The sequence below is a fragment of the Leucopleurus acutus genome, assembly GCF_964270905.1.
Source record: "Leucopleurus acutus genome assembly, chromosome: 17".
NCBI classification, from domain to species: Eukaryota; Metazoa; Chordata; class Mammalia; order Artiodactyla; family Delphinidae; genus Leucopleurus; species Leucopleurus acutus.
This window is the reverse complement of record NC_139159.1, coordinates 68,654,817-68,678,401: the sequence shown is the minus strand read 5'-3', so window position 1 is coordinate 68,678,401 and position 23,585 is coordinate 68,654,817. Positions and strand designations below refer to the sequence as shown.

Here is a 23,585-nt window from a genome sequence, read left to right as displayed (position 1 = left end):
TCCTTCTTCCTTTCATTCTCTCTCTCTCTCTCCCACCCACCCCCCTCTCCTGGAGCAACATATTTTGCCTCCTTCCTCTAGCACAAGCCTCCCTGAAGGGAGAAAATGGAAAAATAAAACAGAAAAGCAAATCTGAACTACAACAAACTAACTGAAGAATAGTCAGCAGGGGTCTTGTGAGAAGCAGGTATGACCCACAAGACTACTGCCCTTGCCACTTTAAAACAGGAGCCCCCGTCATAAGGAGGATCAATAAAGGTTTGGTCTTTCCCACGTCTAGAAACTCTGGGATGCTCCACAAATATTTAAAACAAGTTTCATCACAGACACCATCACCTTGGAGCCTGGAGGAGGAACTCTCAGCCCTCTGCAACGATCCTGCCCGCAGACAGTAGGAAATAGAGACCCACTAAACAACACCCTTGGGCCCATGTTCTGGCTTCCCTGTGACCATCTGCCACCTTCAACTTGCCCAGGACTATCTTCAGCGACTTTCCCCAGGTCACAGCAACCTGTTTACAGACATCTAGAATTCCCAGGCACTTTTAGGACAAGGGACTCGGGATGTGTCCAAGTGGGCAGCAAAGTCTTCTCTAAGAGAAGCCGTTCCTCCAGATCTATTTCTGCCGATGTAAACACTTGCCAAAGAAACAAGGCATGTGGGCATGCACCGGCGCTGCAGGCCCTCGGGTTGCTGCAAAAGGCAACTGGAAAGTCACATGTCATAACAGTGGAAAGTACATATGCAACTATTCTTAGCCCTGGAATGTATACACTGTCTCCCTGCCCAGCAGTTCTTTCACAAAGGTCTAGAAAACTGTGAAAGTGCCTTCGGCATAAACAAATCCAGAATTCTCCCAGGACAAATCATTTGCCAACTGAAGGAAAGGCCTGGGTTTATGGTTTCATTTGGAGCGAGAGGTGGAAACTCTCCGGAGGGACCAGCCGGACCAGGTATCAGTGGATGTCACTGCAGCAAAACAAGGTAAATAGCTCGAATGTTTAATTCTTCTGCAGGTAGACGGGCAGCCAGATGTCATCCAATAAACCCTGTCCAGGGTATTGTTTGGTCTCTGCTTTCTATTTACCTCATTTTAAAAACAAAACCCACAGGACTCTGTGAAGTCATGCTTTAAAAGAGAAAAAAAAAATCTCAAAGGTCCACTTTCATCCCTCATTTCTGTCTTGTTACAGAGGCCACACCCCCAGAATGACATCTGTGGGGAGTGACTAACACCCAGAAAGATGTTTAGATGAGTTTACTAGATAACAGACATGCTGAGAAGCTGGAGAGAGGTTCACAGACTTCTGCTGGTCAAATGCACAGACTGTCATCTTGCTTCAGGTTAACATTTCAGACCACGTGACCATTTGCCACCTTCAACTTGCCCAACTTATCCAACCACCTTTTCTTTTTTTTTTGGTTTTTCTTGTTTTGTTTTGTTCTGTTTTTCTCGGATTGTCCGCAGATGCTATTTGCCTGTTACCTTTGAGAGTAATCGTAACCTAAAAGAGAGGTGTCAGCTGTGAGGCCCACGCCACAGGTGGTCTCCCTTTCTGGTCTTCACTGAGCCATATTCTTGGCAATACCCACAGGCGTCTTGGTGAACGGACATAGGTGCTCTAAGTCTTGGAACCGCCGCAGCTAAACCCTCCAGCACGTGCTCCCTCTCGGGACTTCTCCCCATCTCTGTAGGATGGACGAGGAATCGCCAGATGGGCTGCTCTTCAAAGACCATGACTTCTCCTCTGACTTGTTGAGGCAGCTCAATGGCTTGAGGCAAAGCAGGATCCTGACTGACGTGAGCATCTGCACGGGGGCCTGGGAGATCCCCTGCCACCGCAGCGTGCTGGCCTCCAGCAGCCCCTACTTCCGGGCCATGTTCTGCAGCAACTTCCGGGAGAGCAGCGAGCCCAAAGTCCAGCTGAAAGGCCTCGACTCCACAACTCTGGAGCGGATCATCCTGTATGTGTACACGGGCGAGGCACACATCACAGTGGAAGGCGTCCTGCCCCTGATGGAGGCCGCCTCCATGCTGCAGTACCCCAGGCTGCTTGAGGCCTGCTCCTCCTTCCTCCAGAGCCAGCTGGCCCCCAGCAACTGCCTGGGCATGATCAGACTCTCTGAAATCTTCAGCTGTGAGACCCTCAGGAAGAAAGCCAGGGAGGTGGCCCTGACGTACTTCCCAGAGGTGGCCGCATCGGCTGATTTGAAGGAGCTCTGGGCCTTGGAACTGATAGACTACCTGGGAGATGACGGGCTCTGTGCGGAGGAGGAGAAGGTGTTCGAGGCCCTCATGGTTTGGATCAAGCATGACCTCCAGACCCGGAAGCAATACATGCAGGAACTGTTCAAGCAGGTCAGGCTGCAGTACGTCCACCCAGCCTTCTTCTACCACTTCATCGCCAACGACGCCCTCCTGCAGTCCTCGCCCCCCTGCCAGACCATCTTGGAGACAGCCAAGAGGCAGATATTTTCTCCGTACAGCACCACCAGTGCCCCGGGCCTCCAACCTCTGTGGCATGTCCCCCCAAGAAACTCTTACCAAGACTTCCTCATCCTCTTGGGTGGAAGGAAGGACAACCAGCAGACCACCAGGGACGTCCTGCTGTACGACAGACAGACCGGCCAATGGCAGAGCCTTGCCAAACTCCCGGCCCGGCTGTATAAGGCCTCGGCCGTCACCTTGCACCACAGCATCTACCTGCTGGGAGGCATGGCAGTGGACGCAGGGAACAGTGTGCCCAGTCCCAAGGTCTACATCTTCTCCCTGAAATTCAATCAGTGGAGGTTGGGGCAGCCCATGCTGGCAGCCCGCTACTCCCACAGAAGCACTGCCCACAAGAACTTCATCTTCTCCATCGGGGGGATTGGAGAAGGACACGGGGTCATGGGCTCCATGGAGAGATATGACAGCATCTGCAACGTCTGGGAGAGGATGGCCAGCATGCCACTGGGGGTCCTCCACCCTGCAGTCGCCGTGAAAGACCAAAGACTCTACCTTTTTGGGGGAGAGGACATCATGCAGAACCCTGTGCGCCTTATCCAGGTAAATGGTCCCTCCCACCATGGCTACACATACACACATGCACACACACACACACACACACATACACAAATACATGCATATACACACATATACACATATGTACATGTACACTGCATACACAAACACATACATATATATACATACATGCTTGTCAGTTGCAGGGGAAGGAGAAAGGAGAGAGGGAGAGAAGGAAGGAAGGAAGGAAGTTAGGTTAATTTCAGCCAGATTTTATCCATTTATGAATTCTTTTTGTATAAGATTAATACATACAAAGGTACATCAGATACATCTAAAGGTTCTACCTAGAACACATCGAATGCCAGGTAGTGAAGTCCTATAGGAACATTGCAGAGGCTTCTAACCAAAATCAGTAAGGCCTTAAAAGAAGACTCCCAAGCACTGGTCCACAGTCTGTTACCAAATCCCCAGGAACCTGACCTCAGATCTGCTGAATCAAAATCTCTATGTATGGGGTCTTGACATTTACTGTTTACAAACGTTCACAGGAGATTCTAAGGCACAGCCAGGTTGTGGAACCCCTGCCTTAAATGATAGGTAGATGCTAATTTCACTAACAAGCTCTCTGAGAAGTGTGATTAATAAAGATCAGAATGTCAGAATACTGGGTGTTTTCCACCTTGACACAAGTTCTAATCTCTGCAGTTCACCTAGATATGAAAAACTTCAAGCCTCTACGTGATATATAAAGATAATCAAGGAGGCCCCTGAGATCTGCTGTGTTCATTTAGGAGTTACATTGGGTGCCAACCACAGACAACGCCCTGGGGACATGGACATGAGCAGTAAATCCCACTTACCCTCCAGGAGCTTATGAGACAACTGCAATTCAGATGCTGAATAGAGGGGTGCTCTAAGAGCATAAGGGGTGCCCCTTATGTGTCTTATGGGTGTCTCGAGGGAATCAGGGAGGGTGTGAGGGTTCAGGGAACTTTGGAGGGAACTCTGTGAGGTTGGTTTAAGCTGACTTGAGCAGAGAGGCAGAGGAAGAGAGAAGATAGGTGAGGATGAAGAGTAAAAGAGGAGGAGAGGGCTTCCCTGGTGGCGCAGTGGTTGAGAGTCCACCTGCCGATGCAGGGGACATGGGTTCGTGCCCTGATCCGGGAAGATCCCACATGCCGCGGAGCGGCTGGGCCCGTGAGCCATGGCCGCTGAGCCTGCGCGTCTGGAGCCTGTGCTCCACAGCGGGAGAGGCCACAGCAGTGAGAGGCCCACGTACCACCAAAAAAAAAAAAAAAAAAAAAGGAGGAGGAGGACGCACAGGGTGGACAGAGGGCTCTGACGTGGACAGAGATGGGAAGGCAGTTTCTCTGAGCAGATGAGCCTGCGTCTGGACCAGGAGTCACACTCATCTGCTGAGGGAGGGGTGGCATTCCCGGGTAAGGGAACAGCTGGCAAGAAGGCCCTGAAGCAGAAAGGGGCACGGCCCTTCGCCTGGAGGTGCCGAAAGCATGACCAGGTTGCAGCAAGTCTGTGCACCAAGGCGGAGCTGGGGATGGTCAGTCCCCCCATAATCTCTCTCAGCCCCCTTCCCAAGCCACGCAAGCAACCCCCTCCACCAGACTGCTGCCCCTGAGACCCCCCTACAGAAATTCCAGAACATTCCTGGGGGGATGAGGGTGGAGATGAGGCTGATCTGGCAGGGCTTTCCAGGCCTTGTCAAGGAATTGGGTTCACGCCTAAGAGCAGCAGGGTCGGCGAAGTTGTCAAATTTGCATTTTTAGAATCTCCTTCTGGACGCTTTGTGGAGAAGGCACTGCAAGAGGCCTGAGTGAACAAAGGAAGGAGGGTTGGGAGATTCTTCTAGAGGTCCAGGCAAGGGATGATGGCGGCTCAGACTAAGTTGGTGCCAGTGGAAACAGAGAAAAGTGATCATTTCAATGCAATCCTTTTCTTGTTTTTCTCTCTCCTTCACTTCGCCAGCCCATATTGTCGACTCTTCCCTGACCATCTAGGCAGATTCTAAGTCTGTTCCAAATCCCACTCATCTACTTGAGCCAAGGGAGACATGTTCTGATCCCCTCCAAGCTCTGGCCACACAACACAGGTGTAATAAAGAGCTTCTGTGTAAAGCTAGAGCCCCTCCTACATTTCTTTAAAACTATTTTTCAAAATAAAGTCAACAACTATGTTGATGATTTCACATTACAAAATTGTTACCGATTCCTAAGAATAAATACAAAGCTCAAAAAAGCTTTTAAGCTACCTCATCAAGAAATGCTTAGGACGATTAAACAAGAAGCTTAAATAGCCAAAAAGCAAAAACCAAAACACTAACATGTGAGTGATCCTTTTACACCGCAGTCATGAGAAGGGGAAAATGGGGAAAGTATTAATTTGGAAGCTCTTATCTACTTAGCATTAGCTTTGTAATGGAAATTGTACTCATTCAGATATCGTTCAAGATGAATGCTTGGGGTTACTTGATGGGGTAGGTTAGATTTTCAAGTATAGGTTCAAAGATTTCTTCATCGGATGGTTTATCTGCACGCAAGCATTCTTTTTAAGGACGAGGCTGCCATGGCGTTACTGTGCAAATTGTGTGTGTACGCGTACCTTTCTACCCGGCCTTCTTTCTACCCCTATTGCTGGATGGCGTTAAGCAAATCCTTTACCATAACAAAGTATCACTTCCTCCATGGGTCAAAGACCATCCTTTGTTGTCCTTGCCTCATCCTCTCTGGTGGTATGGTGAGGATTGTGAACAAATGTTTAATCTATTTTTGAAACCATCCCCAAAGCTAATAGAGAACAGAAAGCCAGGAGCCATTTACTCAAGTAAAATGCAACCAGTGTTTGCTTTTCCTCCAAGGATCTCATGTTTCCAAAGAGTGTTTCCTACATATTTGCAGACGAAACCATGAGGCTTGACAGCCATTGTGGTTGCCCCTGTCTCTAGCTGTGGCCTCCTCTATGCTTCACCAACTTTAAGGACTGACAGAGACTTCAAGAGGGCTTCAGTCTTGAAAGCCTCCATCAAGAAAGCCACACCGAAGAAAAAGGAACCGTCCTACACTGTTGGTGGGAATGTAAACTGGTACAGCCACTAGGGAGAACAGTATGGAGGTTCCTTAAAAAATTTAAAATAGAGTTACCAAATGATCCAGCAATCCCACTCCTGGGCATACATCTGGAGAAAACCATAATTCAAAAAGATACATGACCCCAGTGCTCATTGCAGCACTACTTAACACTAGCCAAGACACGGAAGCAACCTAAATGTCCATCAATAGATGAATGAATAAAGAAGATGTGGTATATATATACAATGGAATATTATTCAGCCATAAAAAAGAATAAACTAATGTCATTCACACAACATGGATGGACATAGAGATTATCATACTAAGTTAAGTAAGCCAGACAGAGGAAGACAAATCTCATACGACATTGCTTATCTGTGGAATCTAAAAAAAAAAAAACCAAAAAAAAGATACAAATAAACTGACTTACAAAACAAAAACAGACCCACAGATATAGAAAACAAACTTATAGTTATCAAAGGGGAAAGCTGGGGTGGCAGGGGGATAAATTAGGAGATTGGGATTAACATATACACACACGTATATAAAATAGGTAACCAACCAGGACCTACTGTATAGCACAGGGAACTATACTCAATATTTTGTAATAATCTATATGGGAAAAGAATCTGAATTCAGTTATATATATATATAACTGAATCACTGTGCTGTTCACCTGAAACTAACACAACATTGTAAATCAACTATACTTCAATTTAAAAAATCTATAAAAGGGACTTCCCTGGCGGTCCAGTGGTTAAGACTCTGCACTTCCACTGCAGGGGACACGGGTTTGCTCCCTGGTCAGGGAATTAAGATCCCACATGCTGCGGGGCACGGCGAAAAATACAAACCATCACCAAATATCTTTAAACACTACTAATACTGAAATAAAGGCAAATTAAAATAGTAAATGCTTTTTTTAAATTTAAAGAAAAAAAGGAAGAAAAGCCGCATCTCCATGGCCCCAAGCAGAGCCATGAGTGTGGTGGATAAAGGCACAGATTCTGGGTTCAATCAGACCAGCTCTTTTACTACTCTAGCTGTGTGACCTTGAGCATGTCATTTCACCTCTCTCAGCCTCAATGGTCTAATCTGGAAAATAGAGAGAAGTAATGGTACCTACATCATAGGATGGTTGTGAAGATCAAATTTGGTAAAATGATAAAGTATAAGGCCTTTAATATGGTGGCAAAAATATTTTGTACAGAAAGAATTTCTAGTCAAGAATATTGGAATATTTTGTTCCTTCGTTTCAGCCTGTATCTCTTGTGCTAAATTCTGCCAGTAATGAACTAATTGGCATTTGACATTTAAACTTTAAACTGCGGGATCTAACAGGAGCACGTGTTCTGGGAATCATGATTTGCTACTCCATTTCAGACGAAGGCCAAGGACTCCTGCCTCTACCTCTTTGCTCTTTCTTCCTTTTCTCATGCTTACTTTTTTCTAGGATTCTAATGACTTTCAGGCATGACCTGTTGTTCAAAAGCCTTCCTCTTTTAGTCCTAAATTTATTCTTGGCCTTAAGAGGCTCTCGGATACGCTGGAACATTTAGAAATTTAAACATGAGCCAGAAATAAAAATGATTGAAAAATCACTGGTTTTACGCATGTCCAAGTTGCTCCATTTCTCATTGAAAGGAAAGAAATGAGCCAAGCAAGGTAAGCAAACACATACTACAAACACTTAACTCTTTCTGTTATTTAATTATACTTTGTTTACTGATAGTAAGATAACTACATTTTAAGAACTGGGGAAAAAAGGGAAAAGAAAGAGAAATCACCGCTCCTTCACCCTCTTAATTACTATTTCTATCTTTTAAAAACGTTATCACTTTAAAATGCAGTGCCGTGATTATATTTCTCTGTCAGGTTTATCACATTTCCAGAAACACGTGGTTCAAAATGGAGACGAGAATGATCAAGAATGTGTGTGCCCCTGCCGTGGTACTTGGGGAGCGGATTGTCATCGTGGGAGGTGAGTTTTAACAGAAGATCGAGAGGCTGGACACGAACTTGGCATCTCCCATGGGAAAACGGTCACTGATGTTTTTCTACGAGACAGTCTTTCTTTTTCTTATAAATTTATTTATTTATTTATTTATTTTTGGCTGCGTTGGGTCTTCGTTGCTGCACGTGGGTTTTCTCTAGTTGTGGCGAGCGGGGGCTGCTCTTCGTTGATGTGCACGGGCTTCTCATTGCGGTGGCTTCTCTTGTTGCGGAGCATGGGCTCTAGGCACACGGGCTTTGGTAGTTGTGGCTCACGGGCTCTGGAGCGCAGGCTCAGTAGTTGTGGCGCACGGGCTTAGTTGCTCTGTGGCATGTGAGATCTTCTTGGACCAGGGATTCAACCCATGTCCACTGCATTGGCAGGTGGATTCTTAACCACTGCGCCACCAGGGATGTCCCAAGACAGTCTTTTTTAAAGCACATAACTGAACCACTTTGCTCTACACCTGAAACTAACACAACATTGTAAATCAACAATTCCCCCATATAAAATTAAAAAAAAATAAAATAAAAGTACACCCATCCAACTAGGGGAGTGTGGATGACTTGACAAAGCTCTTTTATCTTCCAGAAGTTTCTCCCTGTCAAACAAGGAATGAAATAATGAACCTATTTCACAGAGTTGTGATCATAAAATGTGCTCATCTATCTAAACCACTTAGCACTATCCCAGACCTGGGGCAAATACTCAGAAAAACATTTGCTGTTGTAAATAAGATTAGCTGCTAAGGGATCATTTCTCTGTAATTGTAGTATAATACTATGGTTAAGAGGGCTGGTTTGGGGGTCAGATAGACCTGGGTTCAAATCCCGACTCTGCCACTAACTGGCTGTACACTCTTAGGCAAGTTATTCATCTCTTTGTGCCTCTGTGTGCTGATCTGTAAAATGGGGATCAGAAGAGTACCCACCAGATAGGGCTGTCGTGGGGACCCACTTCTGAGTTCCCAAAGGCTCCGTCTTGGGATTGTTAAAGCTCTTGGATGAGCATATGAGAAAGATGAAAAAGCTAACGAGGCTGAGAAGGCCACTGGAATCTCTGCTCTCAATCTAAGAACAAACGACGTAAGTGTTGCCCTCACTTCGAGTTAAGATGCAGAGACTGAAGTCAGACGGATCTGGGTCCAAATCCCAGCTCTGCCACACACAAGACCTTGGGCAGGTTATGGAAACATTCCACGCTTTAGCTCAGAGTCCAGCCTCAGGGTTAGGCGATGACAGAGATCAGACAGGTCCCTGGACCGCTGACCTCCAGTCCCAAATAAGCATCGCTGACTCTGTCAATATGCCATTTGTTTTTCAGGTTACACAAGGAGGATCCTTGCTTATGACCCTCAGTCCAACAAATTTGTCAAATGCGCAGACATGAAAGACCGGAGGATGCACCACGGGGCCACGGTGATGGGGAACAAGCTCTACGTGACGGGTGGGCGGCATCTGACCACGGACTGTAGCATCGAGGACTCGGCCTCCTTCGACTGCTACGACCCTGAGACCGACACCTGGACGTCCCAGGGGCAGCTGCCTCATAAGCTCTTTGACCACGCCTGCCTCACTCTCCGGTGCATCCCTCACCCCTCCACCACCCCCTGAGGCCCACGAGAAACTGAGAAGTCATCTGTCCTAGTCAAGATGCTCTTGTTGCAAGAGACAGAACACAGCTCCAAAAAGCTTAACCCTGGAAGGGTGTAGGGAGAGCTCACAGAACTGAAAGTTCCAGAGCCTGGAGGCCTGGGACCAAGCATACTGTTGACAGAACACTGTCTCTCTGTCTCTGTCTCTATCTCTGTCTCTGCCCCTCTATCTTTCCTCTCTCCCTTTCCCTCTCTCCCTCCCTCCTTCTCTACCTCATCTCTGTTAGGCTCTACTCTACAAATAAGCTTCTTCATCCACACAGTATGAGAACAATGGCAACTGATAAATCCAGACCCACACTCTCTAGCTTGGCATCTTCGGGAAGAACTTCACCATTATCCATATAGTAACTGCCTCCCAAAACGATGCTGATTGGCCCTTTTTGAACTCCATGCCTCCCTCTTGAGCCAATCACTGCTTCCAGGTTGTGCTACTAGAGTTGGCTTGTCCTGGATCATGTCTCTACGGGCAGAGGTGGGGTTAACGGTTGTCATTGACAAACTATTTGAACTGCACATAATGGGATAGAAATGGTTCCCCAAAGCAAGAAATAAATGCTGAGCTGATTAAAAAACACATCTTCCCAGAACATCACAGAAGTTCACAATGAGAGGGCAAAGACACCCAAGACGGTCTCTGGAAGCACCTGGTCCAGGTGGCAGCAAGAGCAATTGCCGTGACTGTGTCTCTCTGCATTCTAGGACGTAGTACATTGGAATTCCAGGAGAGTATGTGAAACTCGGTACCCAGCGTTTGCAAAATTATCTGCACCAGCAGAATAAAGTGTGTTTCTGGTGCCAAATGATGTTTTTCTTCTAGCCTCTGTGGAGCTGTAAACCTACAGAATTAAGCAGGATTTTCAATTTGGTAAATGTTATGAGAATTGCTGTTCTGAGGAAAGCCAACAAATTCCTTGAGAGATTACCGCAATTACGGCCCTTCCAATGCCAGGGCTGACTTTCCCTATGGCCCTCTTTGCCTCAAAGAGCCTCCCACACTGGCTCAGTCCCAAACTCAGGAATTAGCTGAAGCTGCTAGCACATTACAATCACCTGGGAAGATGTTTGAAAATGGGGCCACGTCCCATTCGGGATGGACAGACAGGGATTCTCACAGGTGGGACCAGAGCTCTGTATTTTTGAAAAGCAGCCCAGATCATTGTAATGTGCGTGCAGTGAGGTCGAGAACCACCGCCCGCTTAGCTGCAGGCACAGAAGACCTTCACCTGCTGGTCCCATCTCCATCCTGGCCTGCCCCCCGCACCAGCCCAGCAAGGGACGCGAAGTCCTCTCCCCACCCGGGATGAGTCTTGCCGCCCTGAGCCTGGCACCACGGTGCCCCCGAGCTGACGCCTTCCTCCCCGTCCAGCTCTCCACGTCCATGTTCTTTTCCATGGACTTTTCCTTTTTTCCTAGTCTGTATTTCTTTTGCTCTTTCTCCTGCTGGGGTCTGAAGCTCTGCCCTGCTCCCCAGACCACTTGGTTGTGGTCCAGACACCCTCCCCAGATGGTCATCCTGGACGCTGTCACCTGAGCTGTTGGCTGGCCTTATTTCAGCCTCTTCTCTTTTTTTTTCAATTTTTTTTTTTTTTTTTTTTTTTTTTTGCGGTACGCGGGCCTCTCCTGTTGCGGAGCACAGGCTCCGGACGCGCAGGCTCAGTGGCCATGGCTCACGGGCCCAGCCGCTCCGCGGCATATGGGATCTTCCCGGACCGGGGCACGAACCCGCATCCCCTGCATCGGCAGGCGGACTCCCAACCACTGCGCCACCAGGGAAGCCCAGCCTCTTCTCTTCGAACCTCTTTGTTCAGGCTCTCGATCCCACCTCTCCCTCAAACTGTACTTGTGAAAGTGACCAGTGACTCCGACAGTGCCTACACGGCAGCCCATTTTCACTTCTTGTCGGACTTGACCAGTCAGCAGCATATGACCCACGGACGCTCCCTCCAACTTGAAATACCCTCCTCTCGGCCTCTGGGACACCCACTTGCTCTTGCTTCTCTTCCTCCTCCCTGCAGTTCATTCTCTCTCCTTGTTTCCTTGGCAAATACGTGGTGGCTGACTCACCCCAGTGCTCAGCCCTCAGACCGTTTTCGTATCTACTCTCACTCCCGGGGTGCGTGAGCTCTCCCAGTGCGCGGCTCTCCATACTGTCCCAACGCTGCTGACCTTCCAGCTTTCTCTAAGCCTGGACTCCACTGCTCGCCCTACGTCTCCACGTCAGTGTTAAGCAGACACCTCGAACTAAACATGTTCAAGTTCACTCTTTCCTCTCCAAGACAACGCCTCCCACAGGCTTCTCCACTCTGGGACACAACAAGACCTTCTCCCAGCTCCTCAGGCCCAAAGCCTCGGACACTACTCTTGGCTCTTTCTCTCACACCTCAGTCCATTTGTTCCAAGAACATGCAGAGGCCGACCGCGTCTCACCACCCGTAGCTCTGTCTCTGGTCCCAGCTGCCATCTTGACTCAGCTGGACTTATCACCATCATTTCTTCGCTGGTCCATCCGCTTCCACCTTTGCCCCTGAACCTCTTCTCAACGTGGCAGCCTGTGTGATCTTTCACACATATAAAAAGTAAGTCAGCATAGGTCATTCCCCTGTTCCCTCCAAAGCCTTCCCAGCTGCCTCAGACCACCTGCAGGGAACTGCAAGCTCGCTCACCCACCGGCCCTGCCACCTCTCCGCTCTCGGCTGCTGGCCTCATCTCCCACCGTGTACCCCCCTCCCTCAGCATTAGCCTCCAGCTCACAATTCCCAGCAAGTCTCCACTTTCTGTTTCCACCCTTGCTGTGCCCTCCACCTGAAAACGCTGGCTCCAGTTCAAAACCACGTGGCTCACTCCCTCAAGGCCTGCTGATGGCCCTCATCTGATCCATCAACAGGTCCTGTCCACGACACCCCTGAAATAGACCACGAACACCTCCAGTGCCTCTGTCTTCATTGCTGCTTCTCTGAGGGCAGCCATCCTCGCCTCCTACCAGCCTCCTAATAGACTCGCCACTTCCACTCCTGTCCCTCTGATCCTTCCTTAAATAACAGGTATTCTTTTTAAAACACAGACCTGATCGTGTTACTTTCCTGCTTAAAATAATGTTGAGTCTTCCAGAGACATTTGCCCGAAGCCCCCAATCCTCCGTCTAGCCTCTAGGGCCTTCCATGACCCAGCACCTGCCTATCTCTCTGCCCTTACCTGTTGCTACTCCTCTTCCCCACTCTCCCACACCCGCAGCCATCTCTGCTTCAGTCATCCTTTATTAGTCCCCCTCCTCTCTCTTGCCACAGGGCCTTTGCACTTGCTCTTGCCCCTGCCTGATACACACCTCTCTCACCTCTTCACCTAACGTAATTTCAATTTATACCTGACACTCCAGATTTTAAAAGTCACTGCATCAAGGAGGCCCTCCATGCCCCCTGCCACCCCAGCCTGGGTCAGCTCTCCTATATGTCCCCTTTGAGACCCTCACCCTATTTGTGACGACTTGATCATCGTTTTCCCCTCTAGAGTCTTACATCTGTCCTGTTTTCCTCTGCATTCCCAGAGTCGGAGCTGGGCTCAGTGTCAGCCACGTGGATCGCAGATCCTCAATAAACATATGATGAGTGGATGAAAGAATTAGTAAATGAACGTGGAAGCTGAATCAACGCTGTCTCTGGGACCTCCATCTCAAACTCAGGGGTAGGTCCGTGTAGGCACTAGTTTACGCCCCCTCAGGCCCTCTGCTAAGGAGGGCAGTCCGTCCTTCCCTCTTTCCCTCCCTTTTCCCCTCTTGAACTGAGTCTGGCGAGTCTGGTTGGCACGGCCTACCTCGGTCAAGCCTGCAGGGTAAAGGGCTTTGTCCAGAGGGCACTATTTGCCTGGGAGTCTTGCCATCTATAAACCCCTCCTGTGGCCTCCAATAGTCCTTCTGTCACAGAGACTTGCTAATGCCTTGACTTTCTTTTCCCTTCGTCTCAGTAAGCTGCCAGAGTTTGTGGCTACTCAGAACCTGTCCAAGTCTCCCTGGGGCGCAGAAGAGCTATGTAAATTGTCTGCTGGGATTTAGAAAGAAAGATGGCACCAGAGCCAAACACATTCGGACACACACGGCAGGCCAGCTCGTGCATCGAATCAGATGCATCTGTGACAGGTGCATTCACACACCTGGGCATCCTGAGGGCCAAAGCCCATATCTGAACTGGGCTGCACGACGACCCTCAGGACACGAGGGATCCTTTCCAATCTGCTGAGGATAATCTCAGTCCAACGAAAGAGAGAGAAGGGTTTGGCACAAAGTTTCCTCGGTCTCACTGGCTGAGGGGAGAGTCACAGTCCAGAGCTGAGGCCAAAATATATTTAGCCAGCAGCAGTTAAATTGAAACATTTTAAGTAGAAAAATGTCAACTAGCCTGACTGATCATCTCAACAGGCAACAAGGGAAGGGGGGAAAATGAAGCAGAGCTGAGTGCTAAGCAAGAAAACATTAACAAAAATATCAAACACCCTGTCCCAACACAACCCAGTGAGCAGGAGGGGGGCCAGCAGAGAAAACAGCATCAGAGGAAAGGAACTGCAGCAGGGGAGTGGTAAGTGGAGCGCTGGAGGGGCTGCTAGCTTCAGCACTGAAACATGCCCCTCCCAGCCCCAACTCCCAGCAGGTATCTTGGAAGAAGGTCTGCTGTGCTGAGGCCACAGTGCACCCAGCCATGCACTGACCAGGACATGGTCAGCAGACGCTGCACTGGCTGTCCCCTGGCAGAGCTACATGGCTCCAGCGGGAGAGAGTTGCTGGCATCCTGGCCCCATGCAAACCCTCCCTGACTCTCGCCCCAGGAGCAGTGGTGGCTTCGAAGGTGAACGCCGACCTGGAGCCTCCAGTCTCCCCTCCAGGTCTCCTTAAGATCCTGCTTCATCCTCTTCTGCATCCATTGTGTCTGGTAAACAAGAGCAAGTCCCAAGTATCCACATCTTAAAACCAAAGTCCCGAGGTAGACTGAATTTACCTTTGCCACCTACAACAAAAATCTGTAATGTCCCAGAGGCAAGGGCTGTAACTAGCTTTATTCGAACACGTTCTCAGGATGTCTGACACCACCCTCTCCACCCAGCTCCAACATGCCCCATGCCTTTGCACATGCTACTTCTCCTGCTATGATGCCTTCCCCAGCGCCACCTACTGAACTCTTACTTGGCCTCCATCTCCTCCATGGAGCCCTTTCCAACCTTTCTACCCTCCTCCCTTCCCCCCCTTTATTCCAGCTCCTTTCACGTTGCAGCACCATAGAGACCTGGCAAATGGAACTGAAAGGGGAGCTCTTCATGGAGGCAAAGACAGACTCTCAGTGCCCTAGAAACCCCGGGCCAAATTCAATCAGCACTTGGCACACAGACAATGCTGACATAGTTGTGGAATGAATGAGCGGCTGCACAAACGAACGGGTCCTAAACACCACTGGGGTGTCCATGCTGCTCTGGGTGAGAACAAGGGCTTAATTATCAAACGCACTGAGCTTTAAGTCAGGGAGGACCCCCGATGGTGTCTAAGCTTTAAACATTATTATTGCAGGATGAAAAACATAGACTAGAGTAGTATGTAATATGGTGGGGAAGAAAATGACACTGATTTTTACCCAAGAACACTATTCAAAAGGGCACAGCTGATGGCCTTCAGATGATCCAGGTCCCCAGAACTCTCTGCATGCCTTCTTTCCTCTTGGATCATTTTTCAGAGAATCCCCCCTCTCCAGTCATCTGGACTTGGAAAGCATTAAATCCTTTCCCAGCTTCAGGGACCCCCGATGACCTTCCCTTGCCAACAATTGTTTATTAGTGGAAGCAGCATGTTGTGCTGCAGAGAACACAAACGTGGGAGCAAATGAGACCTGGGCTTGGATTCGGGTTCTGCCCCCTCACTGGCAGTGCAACTTTTGACAGGTTACTTCGACTCTCTGAGCTTCAGTTTCCACATCTGGAAAATGGGTGCATTTTTACCTACCTGAAGGATTACTTGGAGAATGACAAGAAAGATGAAGACCGTTAACAGTACCGTGTCTGACATTGAGTGGGCAGTGAACACGGCCAAGTTCCTTTCTCTTCTTCCCTATTTGGTCCTGCTCCTGTCCTCATAACTGGCTAGTCTGCACGACCCCGATGAAAAACTTCCCTAAGAGCCCACTTTGACCAAGGAAGAGCAAATGACTCAGACAACCCTGAACAGCCTCTCCCCTCTGGCTGCCATGGCTTCTCACACCTGAGGATCTGATTCCTGCATCTTGCTAACTGGTCCTCCTCTGAGAGCACTCTTGTCTTCTTCATTCATTCACTCATAGACTGTTATGCATGCAACAAATACTGACCAGAGACCCCTACATGCCAAGCACAGTGGTAAATATGGGGGTCATGGAGTGAACAAGTGGGTGAATGAGGCTCCTGCTGTCACCAACCTCACAGACCGATGGAGTTTTCCCAACCAGATGTGTTCAAATAGGGAAAGGATGGGAGAATGAGGGCAAGACTCCGACACTTCCTTTAGGACTCAGCTCAGACACTGTGTTGGTTCCCAAGCCTGCCATAACAAACTACCACAAACCTGGTGGCTTCAAACAACAGAAATTTGTTCTCCCACAGTTCTGGAGGCTAGAAATTCAAAATCAAGGTATCGGCAGGGCTGGGCTCCCTCTGAAGGCTCTAAGGAGGTATCTTTCCTCATCTCTTACAGATCGGCTGGCTCCTGGAAAACGCTGCCATGCCTTGGCTGGTGGCTGCATCACTCCAATCTCTGCCTCTGTCATCACAGGACCTTCTTCTCTGTGTGTCCTTCTCTGTCTCTTATTGGACTTTGGGCCCACCCTAATCTAGTGTGATCTCATCTGGATCCTGACCTTATCACATCTGCAAAGACCCTGTTTCCAAATAAGGTCCCATTCTGAGGTTCTGAGTTGACATGAACTTGGGGAGGAGGCACTATCCATCCCACTATAGACATCTCCCCCAAGAAGGCATCCTGATGAGCCCTCATCGCCCTCTGTCCCAGGCTGGGCCACCATGACACCGACACCTCCTCGTCTCCCCATTTCATCAGGGGCATCTCGTGGCAGGGACCATGTCTGAGAAGATACTCAGTAAATGTGTGCTGAGCTGAACTAAACCATATCACAGGGACTAGCAACTCTTTAATGGATTCCAAGGTCAACGTATATGAGAAACAGCTTCCGAGTAGCTTCCCCAAAGTCCAAGGTAAGCAACGTCTGCCAAATGCCAATCAAGAAGGAGTTAAGGGTCCATAAGGAGAAGTCCAGGGGCAGGCATGAGAAATGACCTAAGAGAACTAATCTGTTAGCATAATGTTACCACAATGTCTCATTCTCAGTCTTGCCAACATAAGCCTTTGCGGTGACGTCGTGAGAGGCTGCACCTTAAAGCAGAAGCCAATGCTGTGGGTGCTGAGGGAGGGGGTCTGGGTTCTGAAATGTCAGCTCTCGTGCAGTCTTATAGGAATTCTAGGCTCCCATTCAAACACCACGTCATTCTCTTCATGTGGGGAACTGGGGTTTTGTTTTCCCTAAAGATAGGCACAAGTCTCTTTTCCTCTTCATTTCACTTGTTTAATTAAGATTCCAGGCCCTGCGGTCCAGAAATCTCCAGTAACGCTCCCAGAAGAAGCTGGTGGTCCAGAAAATGGTGCTTTGAGGACAGAGATGCAAGGATTCCAGGGGTCTGAGAGACACAAGCACAGAGGTAGGCCCTATTCGAAATCAAGAGGCTATCTCTGCAGTTTCCCCAAAGGACCCACTGGCTCTACTCACATTCAGAGACAAGAGGCCACGTCAGGGCAACTGCAAAATCAAAACCCTCTGAAAGGGGCTGGAAGGGAGGCAATGTGGAGACATCTATACTCAAGATAAGACGGAGGAGAAAATGGTAGAATTCATTAGCAGAGCCTCTGAGACACTTCTCTTTTGTGGAGTATTGGAGAAGAAAACAGAATTAATCCCCACTTTGGCTATAGGTTTATTGGACTTATCTGAAGGGCAAAACTGAGAATGCTAATGGATTTGAAAGAGCCCAGATAATTCTCCACTTGAGACTGAGACTACCGGGGTCTGTGCCCATGGGTGCAATGATTAGCCCTCAGGAAATGTTTGCTGAGTGAAGGAAGCCATGAGTGATGATGACTAATGTTTATTGCCCAATTGCTAAGCACCGTACCCACAATACCTGGCTCAGGTATCACAAGAATCTTCCGGCATCTCCTCAGCACCCTTCCTGAAACCTATATCCAAAACAGCCTCCAGCCCACCCACTGCATTATTCTTGCTCACCCCTTGTATCTTCCCTTCATACCTTTTATCATAATTATTTATTGTTTTATTTGCTTTCCTGAGCTTACTTAGTTGACGCCCTCACCCAAATGGAGGTTCCATGAGGACGGAGAACAGGGCTGCCTTGGTCACATCTGTTTCCCTGGTTCCCGACACAGAGCAATCAAAACAGGTTTGCTGAATGAATGAATGAATGGACGAATGGCAGCTGGGCATTAGGATGCAGCGCAAAGGAGAGAGAAGGTAAATTTTTAGAATAGCATGGTGGGGGGGGCCCAGTATGAGGAAGGAGTGAACTGGCCCTGGGGAAGGCGTGTTCCTTGTCCAGGTGAGGACTACAGGAAGGTCACTCTGCAGGCAGCCAGGGGAAGGATGGAGAAATCCAGAGAGTTTATTGATTTATTTTATATATTTTATTTTTGGCTGTGTTAGGTCTTTGTTGCTGCACGTGGGCTTTCTCTAGTTGCGGCGAGCGGGGGCTATTCTTCCTTGCGGTGCGCGGGCTTCTCACTGCGGTGGCTTCTCTTGTTGCGGAGCACGGGCTCTAGGCATGTGGGCTTCAGTAGCTGTGGCACGCGGGCTCAGCAGCTGTGGCTTGTGGGCTCTAGAGCGCAGGCTCGGTAGTTGTGGCGCACGGGCTTAGTTGCTCCGTGGCATGTGGCATCTTCCTGGACCAGGGCTCAAACCCGTGTCCCCTGAACTGGCAGGCAGATTCTCAACCACTGCACCACCAGGGAAGTTCCCAGAGAGTTTAGATGGGCTGCTATTGCCAGTCCCTGGGAGGGATGATGAGTTCTGGCCACTAACATGACAGTGAGGAATAAAGGGAGGGGAGGACATGTGAAACAAGATGGCAGAATCCACGGGGAACTGGACACTAATTGGATGCAGAAAGGGGAAGAGGTGGGAAGCAAGGAAGAGAGAGCGCACAGTTGCCAGCCTGGCTGACCCACAGGACGCCTGTGCCATCAGCAGAGAAGGGGAAGTACGCCATGGGGCTGCCAGCCAGGGGGTGAAAGCCCCGAGACAGGCACAGAGGCATCCCATGTCCAGAGCAGTGTCCCGTGCCCAGGGGTTTGCACAAGCTCCATGGATCTGTAATCTTGCCTATAGTATGTCTCCCCCACTAGATCTTAGGGGCCTATCTTTCAGAACCCCTTTTGAAACTACCCAGTCACCACTGAAAACACCTCTGACAATGGCTTGTGTGGTGACCTTTCGCATCTGCAGAGGAGCCTATAAGGCAGTTTCTGAGCGGACGAGAGCACAGATGGGGCCAACGTGCCTGGCTGTGTGGCCCTGAGAAAATTAACCAACCTCTCTGTTTCTCAGTTTCCTCATCTCTAAATTGGGTATTATGATAATACACCTGCCTCCTCATAGAGTTTTTGAGAGAATTAACTGAATTAATATACATAAGTGCTGTGTGTAGGTTAGCCATTATTACCGTTTCTGTCCTTAAATATAATGCACTGCAAAGAGCTATCTGTAACTATGTGGCCTTGGGGAGGTCTCAACCTCTCTGAGCATCAGTATCCCCTTTGGCAAAATGGAGATGATGATGCTATCACTCTGTAGTGGGTTGAATCATGGCCCCAAAAGATAAAACCTTATCTGGAAAAAGGGTCTTTGCAAATGTAGTTACATAAAGCATCTCAGGATGAGATAATCCTGGATTAACTGGGTGAATCATAAATCCAGTGGCCAAGTGTCCTTATACGAGAAAGGCTGAGGGAGATCTGAGACACAGAGGAGAAGGCTGCGTGAAGACGAAGGCAAGAGACTGCAGCTACGCAGCCCACAAGCCAAGGATGCCTGAAGCCATCAGAAACTGGAGGAGACAAGGAAGCGTCCTCGCCAGAGCCTCCGGAGGGAGGGCAGCCCTGGCAACAATCTGATTTTGCACTTCTGGCCTCCAGAACTTGAGAGAATACACTTCTGTTGTTTTAGGCCATCAAGTTGTTTCAGCAGCCAGAGGAAACTAATACACTCCCTCACAGGATTGCTGCAAGAATTAAAAGAGGTAACATCCATAACGTAGCTGGCAATCAACAATTCACAACAATTATTGTTATAATTTACCTCCTTTCTCTGGACCTTCATCTCCCCACCTGTAAAGTCAGAATTTAGATGGGATAAAAATGTCCAAGTTTTTGCTACCTTGTGCCGGCTCCTTCACCCCTCAACTCCCTCACAAGGGAGGTTGGGACCATGTTAATTTCTCGTCTCCCTTCTGTCTCTCATTCCAGGGGTCCATGACAGACAATGTCCCCAAATGACGGGTCTTTACATCTCTGTGTCCATCACGGAGGATGGTGGGCACTTATCCTCATCTTCAAACTGGACGTGATGATGAGACCACAGAATCCTGAGCAGTCACCCTCCAAATCTTCCAACATGAAAGAAGATCCTGGGCACGTCACTCAACCCCACTAGGACATGACTGCCCAGAGTATATTTTAGGAATGATAATATTCTCCCCCTTCTCAGGGCTTGATGAGAAGGAAGCACTTCAAACGACCACATCAATGTCTAAAGCAAAAACAGCAACCACGAATGGTGGAAGTGCTAACAGACATAAAAGTAAAATGTGCAATGACAGTAAGAATGTCAGTGACGTTTAAAATTTACAATGACCTTGTAAATGACAACGACAGCAGAAAGGATGGGAGGAAGGAGATGGCGATGCTTCATGGGTGTACTGGACGGGGACCTCTCACCAGACTATGCAAAGAGGCCTTTTAACTACTCTCCCTGGCTCCATTCTCTCCTCTTCTCACTCTTGCCCTGCCACTCAGTCAGGACTGGAGGGACACTCCTAGCAGAAGGGCGGGAGCAATAGATCCATTTATCTTTCTAAAGAATAAATCTGGCCAGATCCCTCCCTTTCTTAAGTCCCTTCGAGGAATTCAAACTCCACTTCCATACCCATGAAGTCCTTTGTATGTATAAGAATAAACAGCCTCGGGGCTTCCCTGGTGGCGCAGTGGTTAGGAATCCGCCTGTCAATGCAGGGCACATGGGCTCGAGCCCTGGTCCAGGAAGATCCCACATGCCGTGGAGCAACTAAGCCCATGCGCCACAACTACTGAGCCTGCGCTCTAGAGCCATGAGCCACAACTACTGAAGCCCACGCGCCTAGAGCCCGTGCTCCGCAACAAGAGAAGCCACCGCAATGAGAAGCACGCGCGCCACAACGAAGAGTGGCCCCAGCTCATCGCAACTAGAGAAAGCCCACATGCAGCAACAAAGACCCAACACAGCCAAAAATAAATAAAATAAAATAAATTAATTAAAGAAAAGAAAAAGAATAAACAGCCTCCGCTTGATTAGGTAACATGTAACATGGTAGCGGAGGTCCCACCCAAAAGGTACTCAGTGAATGCTAATTTCCTTGCTGCCTCCACTCCCTGCTCTCTTCAACTGGCCAGAAAGAGAACTCTCTTATTTCCTATTAACAAACAATGCTTAGCTGTTAGCTGTAGCTGCAGATACATAGAAACAGAGACTAAATAGATCTCAGATTCTTGGCCACTGGCTCCCCATCCTATAGGGACACAATGACCTGCTCTTTCATGCCAAAGGCACAGGACATGCTTCCTACAAGGGCTCAGTCCCAGTGAATGTGGTCAAAGCCTTAGAGTCTCAAGAAGTTTTCAAGGAAATATTTTTGCCCTCAAAATTGCCTCCTTCTTTTTATCTAGAATGATGATTTATTTTGTTATTCAGTGACTGAAAATTCATGAAATTTTGTGGTTAGAGCAAAAACGTCACACATGATTCCATATGTCCATGCAGTGGGGCTGAGAAAATCTGACAGTGAAAACCACCGTTTCTTCCCCTAGAGTTTAAAGGCCTCCAGCCTCTTTTTTTTTTCTTATAATACTTTATTCCCTTAAAAACATTGCTTTTAAAAAATCATAACTAGATATAAGGTTCTATAAATAAAGACAATGGTCAAAGCACTGTATTTTCTTAGATTAGTTTCAAGATTCAAATTCTCAAATGCAAATGTAACATTTCCAAGTCATGGACCCAGAAGTAGACCTGACAGACCAGCTGGTCCAATCCAGAGAGGCAACATGGAGAAATGGAAACAACGCTGGGTCCCATGAGAAGCATCCAAGGACCTGGATTTGAGGTTCAGTCCTCCCTGCACTAGGCACAGGACCTTGGGCAGGTCACTAAACAACCAAGTCCTGGCCTGTAAAACAGATGAATCTCATCTGCCCAGCATGCTTGAGAAAATTGTGATAGTAAATGGAAAAGCTGAAAGTGCTCTATAGTGACCAGGGATAAATATTCTCCCACACTCTTCACTCTACCTCTCTGGACTCAAGGCCCATTTGGCCTGGGGAAACAAGAGTAAAGGGATAATTAGAGAAAGCCATGGAACACACATGCGTAACCAGCATCTGGATCAAGAAACAGGATATTATAGCACCCTAGAAGGCCCCTTCACACCTTGTTCCAGTCATTAGACTTTCCAGGGGGAACCACTATCCTGACTTCCAAACCTCATATTAGTTGTACCTATTTATGAATTTCATGTAAATGGAACTAGATAGGTTGAACTCGTCTACATGACTTCTGCTCAACATTAAGTTTGTGAAATTCATTCACATTGTTATGTGTAATTATAACTTGTTCATACTTGTTGCCTATAGTATGTAACTACATGACAATATCACAATTCACGTATCTGTTTTACTCTTGATGAGCATTTGTGTAGCTTCCCATTTGGGGCTGTTATGAACATTCATGTGCATATCATTTGGTGAACATTTGTGTGCTTATCTGTTGAGTGTATATCTACTAGTGAAATCGCTGGGTCACGGGGTGTGCATAAGTTCAGCTTTATAAAAAACTGATACAGCCAATCAGTTTCCCAAACTTGTTGTACCAACCTCTACTCCCACCAGCAGTGTATGAGAGTTCCAGTTGCTCCACATCTCAACAACACTTGATACTGTCTGTCTTTTTCATTTTAGCCATTCTGGTGGGTTGGAAGTGGCATCACATTGCAGAATGATATTTTTAAAGTGTAAACCAGATTATGTTTCTCTGACAATGGTTTCTTTCTGCAAGCAGAATAAAACCCAACTCTTCAACCTGACCTATAAGGCCTTGGTTACCTCTGACCTTCTCTCTGACCACTCACTCTACTCACTATTCCTCCACTCCACCACCTTTCCAATCTTCAGATATGCCAAGGTCATTCCCAACTCAGGTTCCTTATATTTGCTGTTTCCTCTGTCTAGGAAGTTTTCCTCCAGATCATCCCATGAATAACTACTTCTGGCTCACTCATACATTCAAAAAATATTACTGAGTGATTATCAGGTTCCTTCTCAAATGTCACCTCCCTCCAAGGATCTTTCCCTGATTACCATCAAATGTAGTCAAGATTACTCCATTACCACTACCACCACCACACGTTCACTCTCTAGCCCCTTATCTTGCTTTATTTTCCTGTTTAGTAATTATCACTACCTCCCATTTCCTCTTTTAAGATTTCTGCCTTATCACATTAGGATATAAACT

At 48.0% G+C, this 23,585-nt stretch overlaps 1 protein-coding gene across 1 annotated transcript; it reads left to right on the top strand.

The window, feature by feature from the left end:
* Window positions 1-953: 953 nt before the first annotated feature.
* Window positions 954-9,697, top strand: KLHL38 (kelch like family member 38; the record flags this gene model as incomplete). The annotated part of the gene is made up of 4 exons (XM_082858396.1): window positions 954-985; window positions 1,697-3,050; window positions 7,967-8,072; window positions 9,408-9,697. The coding sequence occupies exons 2-4, from the start codon at window positions 1,698-1,700 to the stop codon at window positions 9,695-9,697; spliced, it is 1,749 nt and encodes a 582-aa protein (XP_082714522.1). The 5' UTR covers window positions 954-985; window position 1,697.
* Between the last annotated feature and the right edge of the window lie 13,888 nt (window positions 9,698-23,585).